Source organism: Mauremys mutica, chromosome 9 (genome assembly GCF_020497125.1).
Source record: "Mauremys mutica isolate MM-2020 ecotype Southern chromosome 9, ASM2049712v1, whole genome shotgun sequence".
Lineage (NCBI taxonomy): Eukaryota > Metazoa > Chordata > Testudines > Geoemydidae > Mauremys > Mauremys mutica.
In genome coordinates, this window is record NC_059080.1 from 48553373 (window position 1) to 48569425 (window position 16053).

General features: G+C 49.6%; 2 protein-coding genes across 3 annotated transcripts in view; one reads left to right on the forward strand and one right to left on the reverse strand.

The window, feature by feature from the left end:
• The window catches only part of SNED1 (sushi, nidogen and EGF like domains 1), a 125795-nt gene extending 124217 nt beyond the window's left edge, over positions 1–1578 (forward strand). Inside the window, exon 33 of the mRNA XM_045030240.1 lies at positions 1008–1578. The gene's annotated coding sequence lies outside the window, so the exon portion shown is untranslated. The remainder of the gene's footprint in view (positions 1–1007) is intronic.
• A 2945-nt stretch (positions 1579–4523) lies between these two features.
• On the reverse strand, positions 4524–15748 carry MTERF4 (mitochondrial transcription termination factor 4). Of its 2 annotated transcripts, none has more exons than XM_045030242.1 (4): positions 15713–15748; positions 7546–8077; positions 6046–6230; positions 4524–5181 (listed from the first exon to the last, which is right to left on the reverse strand). In XM_045030242.1, exons 1-4 carry the CDS (start codon positions 15731–15733, stop codon positions 4825–4827), a joined length of 1095 nt encoding a protein of 364 aa, XP_044886177.1. In that variant the 5' UTR covers positions 15734–15748; the 3' UTR covers positions 4524–4824. The 2 variants fall into 2 exon arrangements, with proteins under 2 accessions (XP_044886177.1, XP_044886176.1); XM_045030241.1 differs by lacking the exon at positions 15713–15748 and adding an exon at positions 13983–14385.
• Positions 15749–16053: the final 305 nt, after the last annotated feature.

Consider the following 16053-nt stretch of genomic DNA (forward strand, 5'->3'; position numbering starts at 1 on the left):
TTACCCCACCAAGTCTCTGTTATTCCAATCACATCATAGTTCCTTGATTGTGCCAGGACTTCCAATTCTTCCTGCTTGTTTCCCAGGCTTCCTGCGTTTGTGTACAGGCACCTACGATAACTAGCCGATTGCCCTACTTTCTCAGTATGAATCCGGAGGCCTCCCTTGTTGCACCCTCCTCCTTGTGTTTCCTCCCCGGTATCCCACTTCCCCACATACCTCTGGGCTTAGGTCACCATCCCCTGGCAAACCTAGTTTTAAGCCCTCCTCACTAGGTTAGCCAGCCTGCCTGCAAAGATGCTCTTCCCTCTCTTCGTTAGATGGATCCCATCTCTTCCTAGCAATCCTTCTTTCTGGAACAACATGGTCAAAGAATCCAAAGCCCTCTCTCCCACACCACCTGTGTAACCATACATTTACCTCAACAATTCGATGGTCCCTGCTTGGGCCTTTTTCTTCAACAGAGAGAATATGGTTCTTTCAACCCCAAATATGGTGATCAGTTAGACCCAACACCAGACATCAGGGAAAGACTTATCTGTAGTAACTGAGAGCCCTCCCCATCTAATCTGCCCCATTATCTTTATTTTAAATATTACTTGTCGAACGGGGGAAGCACAAAATCAAATGCTCCACCCCACCCCTTGCTGGTGCGTATGACCCTGAATCCCATAGCTTTGCCTTTCTATGCTAGAGCAAATAAGTGTGCACTAACAAACACTAGGGGGCAGATTTACACACTTGTCAATTGCAACTAGAGAGCTAAGCCCTATAAAAAGCGGCAGCCCAGAAATCTTTAAGAACCAAAGGGCCAAAACCACCACTGACTTCAGTATGGAAAAGGGGACACATAGGAAAGCATTAATACTGTTTCCAAGCTCTTATGGGGCAAGTACTCTCCATCAGCCAAACCCCATGGGAGCAAGAGTGGGTCACTGCCTCAGGCCAAAGGGAATTGAAGTTGGAGTGCTTTCAGCTGATTCTAATGTTCTCTCTCTCTTTCATAGGGTTCAAAGCACTAAGAGCTTCCATCTTACCAGGTCTAAGGGCTTTCAAACACCAGGAAGATTGGATCTACAAATAGTGGGGGAGACCTTCCTACGTGGAGTCACTGCCCTTCCCTCTCCTCCAGCCTGTTAGGGATACACTCAGACTGGCACTTCCCCTCCCGGTAGCAGGCGCACCAGAGCCCTCACACGGGCTTTGTTTATTGCGGATGCCCTTCTTCCCATCACCAGACCCCATCCAGGGACAAGCAACATCAGATTAGAATGGCTGACTGTCTCATATGGGGGTTCGCCTAGCTTCGTAACCCAGGCATGTTCATGTGAGTCCCCCTCCTCTGCATGGGCATTTACAGGGCTGAAATCCAGCCCCCTTACCAGCATATGCACCAATCTGTTAAATTACAAATCAAGTTTAATGCAGCACTACACTCCTTAGCTATGAACTGACACCTGACCTACAGAGCCCCGGCAGAGAAGTAAAATATTCCCCTGCACAGTCAAGTAAAAAAAAATCCTATTTCAACTGATGAGGGTGGAAAATAAAGAAAGTAGATGACACATGTCCCCTTCTTTTGTACCTTAAATGTTTGGTTTTTAAGAACACTGTGCTGAATAGCAGGCAATATTGGCTATTTTCCTCAAGTTATTAATTTTAACTGAGTTTCAGTGTGTAGCTTAGAAAAACATCTACAGCACCTAACAATGGTGAACTTTTTTCCTCAAAAAAAAGGGTGAAGGCTTAGAAATGTGTTTGCTCCCATACTCATTTTTATAGCACATCAACACACTGGTCTATGAAATCATTCCAGGGCACTGTAGCTGTGTTCAGCAAAGAAAATGTTTAAAGTCCTTATCTCCAGCTGAAACAGATTTAGTAAGTGTCCAGAGCATTTGTCAGCTGTAATCCACTTCTCTGTAGCTGTGTATTTTAAACCAAGCAGTACCAGGAAACTGACACACACACTGATACAACTGTGACACCAACTGGCATCCAAGCACTAATTCCCTGTATTACTGCAGTGGTGCTTAGGTATTGGCAGCAATACCAGCTGGGCAGGCTCAAGGAAAGCATGTCTGGCTTTTAAGATTTCCTAGCTTTTGAGAGTTTGTATGAGTATGACACTAGTTACACATAGATTTGTGTATTACTATACACAGTGTATATTATAAATTAATACACACCAGAGATATAGCTTAGTAATGGTACTAGAGTGTTTCAGGAGCAGTATATGGGTGCACCTCTAGGAGGCTGTGACTCATGGCACAGGATACAGCAGCCTTTCCCCACCACCTAGACCTAATAGTCAAGGGGGTGTGAAGTGTAAATACAGTTTCTTTAGCAAAGGAAAGAATGGCTCTGAGCAGAACACAGCGCAGGCGTTAAGCAGCTCCCCTCAGCAGGCGTCCTCCCTGTTCTGAGCATCTTGCCAAACACCCCTCTGAGCAAGAGAATGTCAGGGTGCTGAGGAACCTGGCCAGCCACAACAGCTAACTGGAAAACCAGGCTCCTTTCCAGGCAGTGGTGGTAATGCCATTACCCACAAGGGATGAGGAAAAACCAGTTCACAGATCTCTGCTGCAGTGGACTATTCCCTTTGCCTCCCAACTCCATCAGGCCACTGCCATAGAGATCAGGCACAAAAACGACTCACTTGAGAGATGCTGTCGGAAACCAAACTGGGAATTGGACGGGTTGACAGGTAATAAGGTTTCCTAAGGACCCGCCCCACAACTCTAGAGTCCCAGTTATCCTGAGCTCATTTCACATAGGAAAGCTTAGAATCCCTAGCCCTTAAACGCCCTTCACGTGGCCATGGGGGAGGGGTGGCATTGCTTCTGGGACGTGGGAGGAGGTTGTCAGAGATCTGGAAAGCCCTTGTCATTACCTGGGGAGAGAAGAGAGTTGGGACCAGAACACCAGGGGTCAAATCATCCAACGTTCGCAGTCAGAATGACAGGCCCCTTTCCCCAGGTGTTCTGTCACCTGAGTCCAAGCTGGCGGCGGACGAGAAGGACGTCCAACCCTTCTGCGATGCTGTCTGGAAAACGGGTCACTGAATGCATCCGCAGACAGTGAGGTTCAAAAGAAGCCAGCAGCTTGTTAAAATCTCGAGTTTTCATGCAAACCTATCCCTTTAACTGGAAACTAAAGCAATCCTGCAAGCAGGCTGTGCATGTTCCCTTTCAGTCCAACTATGGCACCCTTTGAGCTATAGGACAGGAGAGTAGATCTCTGGCTGCAATCCCAGGAGTTGGCGCTCCCACCCTCCTCATGTTCCCCCAGCAAGACCAGCAGGTTTACATGCACCGTCAGCCTGAGAGCTGCTGCCCGGAACAGATCCATGGCCTGGCAGCAGCAAGGCAGGTGCAGCAGCTTGCTCCCCTTCTGCCATACAAGGAGTCTCCACTCTTGGTATGTGTTGTAATGTAGCTACCTGAGAGCTTGCGCAGCAGCGTCCAGGTCAAACCATATGCTACACAGAGACTAAGCACAGTATGTAACGCAGCAGAAAAAGATTTTATCTTGTTCAAAAAAGTTAGTTATTTTGTTTTTTAAATAAAATTACAATTGCTAGCCATTGGGTCCTTTGTTCAGTGGGTGGTGGGGAAGAGGCAGAGGGAAGGGGAGAGTCAATCCCTTTTCCCCAGCCCACAGGGCCCACCTGTGCCAGAGGCATCTCCTCAACACCAGCCACAGACACGTGCCTCACATCAAACCAGTCTCTTGCCCCCCAACCTACTCACCAGCCTCCTCAGCCCACAACCAAACCACTTCTCTTGAACCAGCAGTTCACTTGCTCACACAACCTGTCTCCTTTCCTGGGCCCAACCCCGAGCTCTCTCCTCTCTCTTGATCATTCACCCCGCATCCGTCTCCTCTCCTGCCTCTGAAGCTCGGTGGACTCTTTCCTTCCACAGCCAAAAAATCCATCATCTTGTCCTCCTGAACTCTGATCCCAAGCTCCCCCATCGCCTCCCCTCATTAGAGAGCTCAGGTGTCTCAGTCTCCAACCCCAAAATCCAGCTTCTCTCCAGGACCCCACACAATCCAGCCCCTCTACTTGGGGCCATGCTAAACATTTACACTCCCTACGGCAGCAGACAGCTCTCACGTTTCTGGTTCCTAGCAGGCGCAGCCATCCCTTCCTCCCCTGACAGCTGTCTTTGTGGGGGAAGGTTTGGGCAGGACAGACCTGTGCTTGAGGAGCATTTCCTAGCACTGGCCCTGGCCACCATTGCTCGTGTAGCAGTGCCATTGGTGGGGTAGCCCCACCGCATCAAAGCAGGCTGTGCTGCAAAGGGTGAGCAGGCGTGAGCTACCAATGCCCTCTGGTGTGTGGCAACCAGGGCTCGTCTTCCAGCTACACCAACTTTGGGCAGCAGTCCCCAGCCTAGAGTTGCCTCTTCCCCTTGCTGAGCCCATCTGGCAATGAAACAGCAAATCCCTCTTGAGCTGGGGTGTCCCACCGCTCTTGAGTGGGGAAATCAGGCCAAGTGAGAGAGAAGGGCACTCGCTTCCTGAAGGGTCTGAGCTTTATTGGTTTTACACAGCTACCTGAAACAGAGGCCTCAGCTCACTGAGGAAAACAAGGACAGAACTGCCTGTCCCCAGGCAGAAGTCAAGCCCCAGGCTGTGGCCCAGGGGAACCTGTGTCCAGTGAATGTTTCCAAACTAGTGATGTTATGGCAACACAATTAAACACACAGGTCAGAAGCACACAGGTCTAGGAGCAGCCAAGATGTGTGGTAACCCCAGCAGCTGGTTTCCACCAATGACTCTTTGGCCAAGTCCTTAGTGAAGCTTGTGGGTAAGAGTTCAGTTTCCTTCCTCGCTGTCAGACATTTCCCCTTCCCCTTCACTGGCTGAGTCTGTCTCTTCAGACGCTATATCCTGATCCCCCTCCCCCTCCTCCCGAGCCAGCAGCTTCTTAAAGACCTCAAACTCCTCCAGGGAGGAGTGGGCTATCTTGGCCAGGAAGTCCCCTTCCGAGACTTGGACGATCTCCTTCAGTTTCGGGTTGACGATCTGGGTCTGGCCTTTCTTGTCAGGCGTTTGATAAAGCCCCAGGCGTTCTAGGAAGATGTGCCGGTTCTTGACCTCAGCTATTGGAGTTTGGAAGAGACCAGATTTCACCACTGCTTTGTGCTTTACTCCCATTCTGAAGTACACGTACTGCAGGAAAGACAAAGGGAGACAAAAATACACCCTGCAAAGTGGAAGGAACAGACACCTGTTTGGCTGATGTCAGCACATCCCAGGAAATACACTGGGTTGGAGCTAAGGGGATATAAAAGCTGTGCCTCCCTTTTCCTATAGACGTACCCAGGTAACTAGCCGCAGAGAAATCTGAATTGAGGACTTCTAATGCACCTACTGCGAATAGTTATTACTGTGCACACTGGCAGTACATTTACCAAGACACAGTCTCTGCTCCATAGAGCACTAGGTGACGGACGAACTCAAAAGCAGAGCAGAAGTCTTGACGGGATCACTGCTGATGAGGGTGTTTTGAGGAGGGTGGAAGAGTACATGCATTAAACACAAGTACACTTCAGCTGTTACATTTTGGAGGTCATCCTTTTTTTAGGAAGGCTGGGGGAACAGTGGAGCAGACACCAAGCAAGTAAAATACTGCAGCTCAGTCCCTCCAACCTCGCCTCTGTAAAAGACGACAGCACTCTGAAGTGTTAGCATCAACAGTACAGTCAGATCCAGTTAAGCAGAACCTGTTTGCACACTGCATGTGTATCTCCACTAAATACACATGCATGCTGCTCCACGCAGGCCAAGAAACTGGTCTCTCCTTCAGATCTCTCAGATTGAGAGGCACGAGAGAAGCCAATCCCATGACACTCAGATGTCAGTGTGCGGCACAAGACAGATACATGTGGGGAGATAAACCTGGTGATTCCTACTCTGGTTTGATTTATCCACATGCCCTGGAGTCCAAACCACCAGCCAGACTTTCAGATGGGTTCATGCTACAGCAGGCCCTTAGGGAAGGAGTTCTGCAGCCCCCCAGAGGCCCAGCCTCACCTGGAATTTGTACTCCAGGTCATTCGGTTCCTCCAACAGGACATTGGGGCAGCGATGCAGAATCTCTGTCACTTGATCCACTGTGAAAATACACTTCTCCTTGAACACCCGCACCACTGCATCTATTTTCTTCCAGGACAAGGTGAAGATACTGGGGCAGTGGCTCACCACTCGCTGAAGGTTCCCTGCATCAGATGAAAGGGCAGACAGTGAGACATGCTCAGCATGCAGGAGAGGATGATTTACTGGGGACAGGGATTCAAGCAGTAGATATACACAGTCAGATTTGAAGCAGAGGTGGATTGGTCTGCCTCTCCCTTCTCACAAGCAGCATATGGGATCAGGAGTCTCATGCAGGACAAACAGCCTGAGCCACCTGCCTCTCCCACCAGGGTGCTCTGTGGAGGAAAGATGCAAAGCTGTAAACAGATCCCAGACTTTCTCTCAGTCATCCGCTAAGACCTGGACAGCTCCCCTGCTCTTCACACACACTGGCAAAGACCCCCTAGAGGAACAGGTTGGCTAAGCTGCAGGTGAACAGGCAGTTTGCTACTATGTCTAATTAGTGGCAGAAGCACAAGGGGGAAATTTTCAGCTATAGAAAATTAGTCCCCATCAAATGAAACACATTCCTGTCAGGGCAGGCGGAGATAGGGGAAGAGCACTGCAACAACCTAGGGGGAGGTTTAGGTTGGACATTAGGAAAAACTTTTTCACTAGTAGGGTGGTGAAGCACTGGAATGGGTTACCTAGGGAGGTAGTGGAATCTCCTTCCTTAGAGGTTTTTAAGGTCAGGCTTGACAAAGCCCTGGCTGGGATGATTTAGTTGGGTTTGATCCTGCTTTGAGCAGGGGGTTGGACTAGATGACCTCCTGAGGTCCCTTCCAACCCTGAGATTCTATGATTCTATGAACACACAAGTAACATAGAGATTGATCTGTCAGCAGCAATTCAGTTGGGACAGAGATGCTTGGGGTGGCAGAAATGGTCTGATAACAAGCTTTTCTCCCTGGTACAGATCAGCATTTGCAGAGGGCTGGAGAGAGATTGCATACATTTCTGGGAGGCAACAGGCTGGAGCTGAGGGAAGAAATTTAAAACATTCTTGCTAAAATGTTTCACAGAGCTGGGATAGTGTTAATTAATCTGCTGACTTTCCTTCCCATGATCCTGACTCTGTGCAATTTCTGGCAGCTGAAACAACTGCTGAAGCATTCAAGGTGCAAATACCTTCAGACTGGGTGATTTTATGAACCCCACCAAAGGCAGAGCTACAAGCTGCCTGAGTTCTTGTGCATCATTTTGGTAGGTAACATCCATCAGGTCAAATCTCCCATCTCTTACACCAGAGGGTGTGCTGCCAGGACACCAGAGTTAAATAGCTCTCACTCCAGAAGAGCGTAACTGCAGAGAGGGGATCGTCTGAGGGCACGAGGTACTTTTGGCAACACTTCAGCATTGTATCTCGTGTAAGGCAGTAAGCACGCAACACCATGTTACCTTCTCCAAGGTCCAGTCTCCGCAGGTAGTCTGCACGATGCCTCAGCTGCTGGGCCGTCATCCTTAGCACCTCAGGGCTCTTCTGCAAGACCTTCAGCGTGGAGTCAGCATCCAAGCCCAACAGGAGGAGCTCGGAAACCACCGCCAGCCGTGTCTGAGGAGCCAGCTTGGGCTGCAACCCGAACAGCTGCATTATCTGGGTGTTACTGAATCCCATGTCAGAGAATGAATTCAACATCTTCCCCAGCTCCGAGTTCCCTATATCAGCTTGTCTCTGCTGTGCCGCCAGGGACAGACGGACAGCTTCCAGGAGCTTTCCACTGGGTGCTGGCTCATTGCTATCCTGCTCCCAACTAGCAGAGGACAAGCCCCCACCACTCCATTCTGATGAGGCCACAGACGCCAGTCTACGCCCACTGCTTAACAGAGGGCAGAAAGAGGCAGGCAATCCAGCAGATGGAAAGGCACACAACCATGACTGTCTTGTAACAGGGAGATGGGTGCTGGGAACCAGTCTGCATCCCTGCAGGACCTGCAGAAAGATACCACAAAACAAGCTGATTGCAAAGTCGGTACAAAAGGATCAGAGAGGTCAGAAACAGGAGAGATCTTGTAGATCACTGAGTCCATCCTCCTGCAGCGTGGAAAATGTAACCCAATAACTGACATTAAACCAACACTCTACTTAGGACTAAGCACACAGCACTCGTTGGCTCTCTTGCTCATCTTAAAGGGTGACTGTAACAGCACAGATTTTAATTAGTCATCACTGGCTGCATCCCACTAGTGCCTAAGTGCCTCAGACAAAGATCTTGTTGCAACTGATTTCATTTTGTTTAAAAAAAAAAAAGTTAAATAATTCTTTACAAATCTGGGATGTTGAAGGAAGCAGCAATGAAAGAACTCACTCTTCCAACGTTATTACCTACAAAAGAGTTTTCAAAGTCCCCCTGTTCAAAAATACAAAGCGGTTTTTGTTTAAGACAACAAAACTAAAGGGAAATAGAACCTCCTGTGGTTTGTTTTTCACAATTTTGCCTTACATGAAGTATCCAAGTCAAAATAAAATACATCCTTTCTGAGGTCTATTATCTAGTTTATGCAATCGGAAATCCTATCAGACCAGAAGTCCAATAGTTAAGATGACTGAAACTGCTCCAGTAAACACTAGATTATATAGACTACTACATTACAAAAAAAAAGAAAGGAAAAAAAGTTAGAAGTTCAGGTTGCAAAATCAAACACTCATAAATTAGGAAATGCCTGGATTAAGGATGCCCCTGCAATTTTAGTTTGGCCCCCTTGTGCATACACGTTATGAAAGTCTTTAATTACATGATCACATGCTATTTTTTCCACAGGACTCCTGCTTCATTCCATGCACAGGATGGATGGTGCTCGCTGAAGGTAGCTATTAGGGCTCTCAAGAGATTAAAATATTAATCATGATTACTCATGCAACTTAAAAAATTAATCACGATTAAGCACACTTAAAAATTAACAGAATACTATTTATTTAAATATTTTTGGATGTTTTCTACATTTTCAAATATATTGATTTCAGTTACAACACAGAATACAAAATGTACAGTGCGGACTTTATATTTATTTTTGATTACATATATTTGCACTGTAAAAAAATGAAATAGTATATTTCAATTCACCTAATACAAGTACTGTAGTATAATCTCTTTATAATGACAGTTGAACTTACAAATGTAGAATTATGCACAAAAAATAACTGCACTCAAAAATAAAACACTATAAAACTTTAGAGCCTACAAGTCCATTCAGTCCTACTTCAGCCAATCCCTCAGACAAACAAGTTTGGTTACAATTTGCAGGAGATAATGTTGCCCACTTCTTGTTTACAGTGTCACCTGAAAGTGAGAATAGCCATTCACATGGCACTGTTGTAGCCGGCACTGGAAGATATTTACATGCCAAATGCGGTAAAGATTCAAATGTCCCTTCATGCTTCAACCACCATTCCAGAGGACATGCGTCCATGCTGATGATGGGTTCTGCTCGATAACGAGCCAACACATGTTCATTTTCATCATCTGAGTCAGATGCCACCAACAGAAGGTTGATTTTCTTTTTTGATGGTTCAGGTTCTGTATTTCTGCATCTGAGTGTTGCTCTTTTAAGACTTCTGAAAGCATGCTCCATACATCATCCCGCTCAGACTTTGGACGGCACTTCAGATTCTTAAACCTTGGGTCGAGTCCTGTAGCTATCTTTAGAAATCTCACATTGGTACCTTCTTTGCGTTTTGTCAAATCTGCAGCGAAAGTGTTCTTAAAATGAACATCATGTGCTGGGTCATTATCCAAGACTGCTATAACATGAAATATATGGCAGAATGTGGGTAAAACAGAGCAGGAGATATACAACTCTCCCCCAAGGAGTTCAGTCACAAATTTAATTAACGCATTATTTTTTTAACAAGTATCATCAGCATGGAAGCATGTCTTCTGGAATGGTGGCCAAAGCATGAAGGGACATACGAACGTTTAGCATATCTAGCACGTAAATACCTTGCAATGCTGGCTACAAAAGTGCCATGCGAACACCTGTTCTCTCTTTAGGTGATATTGTACATAAGAAGCAAGCAGCATTATGTCCCATAAATGTAAACAAACTTGTTTGTCTTAGTGACTGGCTGAACAAGAAGTAGGACTGAGTGGACTTGTAGGCTCTAAAGTTTTACATTGTTTTGTTTCTGAGTGCAGTTACCGTATGTAACAAAAAATAATCTACATTTGTAAGTTACACTTTCATAGTAAAGAGATTGCACTACAGTATTTGTATGAGGTTAATTGAAAAATACTTTTTCTTTTATCATTTTTACAGTGCAAATATTTGTAATAAAAATAATAATATAAAGTGAGCACTGTACACTTCATATTTGGTCTTTTAATTGAAATCAATATATTTGAAAATGTAGAAAAACATCCAAAAATATTTAATAAATTTCAACTGGTACTCTATTGTTTAACAGTGCGATTAATCGCGATTAATTAATTTTTTTTCAGTTAATCGAGTGAATTAACTGCGATTAATCGACAGCCCTAGTAGCTATTCAATATTTTGCTTTATCCTCATCATTCTATGTATGGTCCCATGTCTTAATTGCTGCACACTATTCAAACCCTACACTGAGTACAGAATTATTCCCTCAGAGGCTTTTTGTAGCGCTCCACAAACACTAATGAATTTAACTTCCCAATATTCCTGTGAGGTACAGTTTATATCAGTATCCTCATGTTACAGATAGGGGCCTGAAGCACAAGAGATTAAGGTCAGAAGTGTCCACTAATTTCAGGTGACCAACTGGAGAGACCTGGGACCTGATTTTCCTGGTATTACATAGCAGTCTATGTTCAAAGCACAGCTCCCAGTGACCAGCTGCAACAGTGAGTGCTCTGCACGGGTGCAAATCAGACCCCAGGGGTCTCAAGTTTGGCATACAAAAAAGGAAGAACACCTGTGAAAATGTGCATGTAAGTGACTTGCCCAGCATCACATAGAAACTCTGTGGCAGAGGCAGGGATAGAATCCAGTTCCCCAAGGCAGCATTCAAGTGCAATGGGACCATTCTGTCTCCTTCTGGAATCCCATACTTCATTCCCTACACACCTTCCAACTTCTGCAACAAAGGAGGCAGAGGGCCTGCAGGTCTCCTTCACTATACAACCGAGATGCGGCCAACCCATGGAGCTGTCCACCCCATGCGACCTGTCATGTGCTCCAGGTGGTGAGGGCAGCCTTGCCGCCTGTCTCTCTTGCTTTCCCTTAAGCAAGCCTTGAAGGAGTGTGCTCCCTGCCCACCTCTCACTCCTGGCCCCCCAAAGCATGCCATCGATGCCACCCCGCAAGCCTCGCCAGCCACCTCCAATATGCACAGTATCCAGCCAGTCCACCTCCAAACCATGCCCAGGAAACATCTGTACACACTTCTCCTCCAGCCTATTCACTTCCTCACCCTCGCGTCCCCCCAACACCAAGCAATGGGGCCTGCTGCCACCAGCGGAGGGCAAGGAACCCAGTGCGCCAGCCTATACTCCACTCTGATCCCACGGCCCACTGGGGATATCAGCTGGCGGCTTCCTCACAGAGCTGTGAGTGCAGGCACGTACCTGGTATGGTTCACAAACTCCCCTGACCCCTGCCTCTTTTGTGTGTCTTTTGTGCTGCATCTACGTAGGGTGGGCCAGGCTGCAGCCCCTCTTCCGGCTCCTCCAGAACCTCCTATTGAGGTCCTGGCTGCACTGTCCCCTGCACCTCCCAATTTATACACACCCTATCTGTGGCCCCACAATTTGAAAAACCTCATCAACCTACCCCTGGTACTGGCCAAGACAGCCATCCACCACTCTAGGCGGAGAAAACTGGGGGGGGGGGGGGGTATTTCCTTTTCCTGGTAAAGTCACGTCTCCACGCAGATCTGCTCTGGACAGTGTCCACTGGACTTCTCTGAGGAGCAGTGGCTGTTGTCGGGGTTTTCTGCTCCGTGTCCCCCTCTGGATCCCTGAGTTTTGCCCTGTGACCTTCACTCCCATTCCTGTTTTTTCATTTGTTGCCCCCTGTAGTCAAGTGGAGCCTGAATGTAGTGGTTCCTCCACTTTGTGAAAGGGGAGGGCCTTTAGTTTTTGGCAGGCCTAGACCCACCTGTACCGGTATTTCAAATAGTGCACAACGCTGATTCATCCACAGTGGTACCAACCTTGGTACCACATTCATCTATTCCTCTCTTGGCTGTCTCTGTGCCACCCACCCACACACAGCATGCCCTCCCTACTGCAGGCCCAGCTCTACAGTTTTCACCGCCCCAAGCAGCACACTGAATTGCCGCCGCGGGTGGTGGGGGCAGTCCGTCTGCCCTTAGGGCGGCAGGCGCATTTCCGCGGCAGCAGCAATTTGGCGGCAGCTTCTATGTTTAGCTGAAGCCGCCCCAGACAGCTAAACATAGAAGCTGCCGCCGAATTGCCACCACCGTGGAAACGCGCCTGCTGCCCTAACGGCGCATGGACTGCCCCCGCCACCCGTGGCTGCAATTCAGTGTGCTGCTTGGGGGCAAAACAACAGGGACTGCCGCCCCTTGCAGAATGCCGCCCCAAGCACCAGCTTGGAATGCTGGTGCCTGAAGCCGGCCCTGGGCCCAGGCTCCTTGCTCAAGACTCCCATCATCTGTGATAGTGACTAGAAAGGAATCAAATCACATTAACAATGTATTTTTAAAAAACCATGGGCATTCCTTCCACGGCCCATGCACTCTCACTCGGGCTTGTTTAGACTGGAAGCTCTTTGGGACAGGGAAAGGCCTTTATATTGCAAATCATGTCTAACCCTCCTGGGAATAACGTCCAGAATGGTTCAGTCCCTCCTAAGGTGACCAGATGTCCCGATTTTGGGGTCTTTTTCTTATATAGGCTCCTATTACCCCCCACCCCCGTCCTGATTTTTCACACTTGCCCTCTAGTCCCTCCCTGCGACGGAACGTCAGCGGGCCAGGCAGATGGGTACATCTTTCCATATAGAATAGTGAGTTCAGGAAGGATTCAGCAGCCAGCAGGCAGGGGAGGCGCTATGTTTTTTGCCACCCCAAGCACGGCAGTCAGGCAGCCTTCAGGGGCATTTCTGCGGGAGGTCCGCCCCGGTCACGCAGATTCGGCGGCAGTTCCGCGGGAGGTCTGCTGGTCCCGCGCCTTCGGTGTACTCACCGCCAAATTACCACCAAAACCACGGGACCGGCGGATCTCCTGCAGAAACGCTGTCGAAGGCTGCCTGTCTGCCGCCCCCCACGGCTTGCCGCCCCCCCCCCCCGCCTGTGCTTGCTGCGCTGGTGCCTGGAGCCGCCCCTGCCAGCAGGAACGGTGGGTACAGGTCAGGGGCAGGTGGAGGCTGAGTTAGCAGCTGATGCTTAGGGGCTGGGCCCAGAATAGTGAGACAAGAAGAGCCCCCCAGGACTGTCACGCCCACGCGTTCAGAAATCAAGGGGGGGAAGTGACCTGCCCCTCTCTCCGCAGTCCACGGCCGGGCCGCGCCGCTCACCCTGTCATTGTCTCACTCCCCGCGAGTCCTGCCCTGCCCCCGCATGGCCCGGCCCCGCTGCCCATTCTGCCCCCGCGCTGCACGGCCGGGCCCCGCCGCTCACCCTGCCCGCGCTCCCCGCGCTGCACGGCCGGGCCCCGCCGCTCACCCTGCCCGCGCTCCCCGCGCTGCAGGGCCGGGCCCCGCTCCCCGCGCTGCACGGCCGGGCCCCGCCGCTCACCCTCCCCGCGCTGCACGGCCGGGCCCCGCCGCTCACCCAGGCCGCACTCCCCCCCCGCGCTGCACGGCCGGGCCCCGCTCCCCGCGCTGCACGGCCGGGCCCCGCCGCTCACCCAGGCCGTGCTCCCCCCCGCGCTGCACGGCCGGGCCCCGCCGCTCACCCAGGCCGCGCGCCCCGATAACTCCCGTATCGGGCCCAGGCTGCTGCTGTGCATGTCGCCGGGCGGCTGCAGCCTCCGGCCCGCCTGGAACCAGCAAGCGGCCCGTTCCGCAGCCCCGGGCCCAGCTCTCTGCCGCCGCGGCTCTCCCGCTGGGCCACACAGGCCGCTTGCGGCTCCTTCGGCGGGAGCGCCCGTGCGCGCCGGACTAGAGGCGCCTGTGTTACAGCCCTGGGCCTTCGCTCGGCTCCCTAGGAGCTGGCACGTCTCCGCACCGCCCCTGCCCCACGGGGACTGGACGGGGTGAACAGCGCCGCCGAGCTCGCTCGGCAGCGGGCCGGGAGACACGGGGTGTGAGGGGCTGCGCTGAGATCGCATTGGCAATTGACCCAGCAGGCTAGGCCCACATGGTGTTGGGTGGCCGGAGAACACCAAGCCATGGCCCTGGGTAGGCACAGCTTACAGCAGTGTGCCTCTCTACCTTTTCCTGCTGGCCACCCTCTTTCGACTTAAAAAAAAAAGTGACCCCCTCCTCCCCCCGGGCTCCAGAGTTCAGCAGCCCCACAGGGTTCTGGGTTTCAGCCCAGCATGGGGCTGAAATGTACATTAACTTTCTGGGGGGGCAGGTAATTGCCCTGCTACCTACCCTCTCATGCTTGGGGACACCCCCCCCCCCCGAAGTTCCCCTCCTGCATCCCCCAGATTGAGAAACACTGGCTTAGAGAACATACATAAGAACAGCCATATTGGGTCAGACCAATGGTCCGTCTAACCCAGTATCCTGTCTTTGGACAGTGGCCACTGCAAGGTGCCCCAGAGGGAATGAACAGAACAGGTAATCATCAAGTGATCCATCCCCTGTCACTCATTCCCAGCTTCTGGCAAACAGAGGCTAGGGACACCATCCCCATCCATCCTGGCTAAAAGCCATTGCTGGCGCTGGACTGAGCTGCCATGAATTTAACTAGCTCTTTTTTGAACCCTGCTATAGTCTTGGCCTTCACAACATCCTCTGGCAAGGGGTTCCACAGGTTGATGACATTGTGTGTTTGTTTTAAACCTCCTGTCTATTAATTTCATTTGGTGACCTATAGTTCTTGTATTATGAGGAGGAGTAAATAACACTTCCTTATTTACTTTCTCCACACCAGTCATGATTTTATAGACCTCTATCATATCCCCCCTTAGTCGTCTCTTTTCCAAGCTGAAAAGTCCCAGTCTTATTAATCTCTCCTTATACGGAAGCTGTTCCATATCTCTAATCATTTTTGTTGCTCTTTTCTAAACCTTTTCCAATATATCTTTTTTGAGATGGGGTGACCACATCTGCATGCAGTGTTCAAGATGTAGGTGTACTATGGATTTATATAGAGGCAATATGATATTTTCTGTCTTATCTATCTCTTAATGATTCCCAACATTCTGTTCGCTTTTTTGACTGCCGCTGCACATTGAGTGTATGTTTTCAGAGAACTATCCACAATGACTCCCAAGATCTCTTTCTTGAGTGGTAATATAACTCTACCTTGATATAACTCTGTACATGATAGACCCAGATTCTTAAATAATTCCTATATAGGGCTCTACCTGATCAGACCAAAGCCCCTATGAACGCTCCACAATAGCCCTGGGAGAGAGGAAATTATAACCATTAAATAGAAGGAGAAACCTGGCGCACACAAGTGAAGGCATTTACCAAGACGGTAGAGCTGGGATAATTCTCACCCCCTCACCTGAAGGAGAACACCTTTCATGTTGTACAGCTGGAGATACAGGCAGCAGGACAAACTGGGGAAGAGGTTTTGAACCCAGCAGCACTTTCTCTTGGAGGATTATGGGAAAGTTTGGCATCTAATGGTCATCATCACTGAAGGGGAAATGTTTATTACCTTCATCTGCTCCTGCCCATCCAGCCTTTAAACTCCTAAGCCCCTCCCCATCCACCAAGAACCAGAGGGGAGAGATCCTCCCTAATGACCCTCTTCATTCAGCAAAATCTGCTATCCTGGGGCTTGTACAATTTCCTACTCTACATGCAGCATGGCAGGTGCTCTGTCCCATCATACAATGCAGG

Excerpts from the sequence above, each read along its gene's own strand:
- MTERF4 (XM_045030241.1), bottom strand. The coding sequence starts at position 14,357 with ATGCGATCTCAGCGCAGCCCCTCACACCCCGTGTCTCCCGGCCCGCTG. Across the intron at positions 8,078-13,982 it reads TATCGGGGCGCGCGGCCTGG|GTCCTGCAGGGATGCAGACT; the intron begins GTGAGCGGCGGG and ends ATCTTTCTGCAG. Across the intron at positions 5,182-6,045 it reads ACCTGGAGTACAAATTCCAG|TACGTGTACTTCAGAATGGG; the intron begins GTGAGGCTGGGC and ends TCTTTCCTGCAG.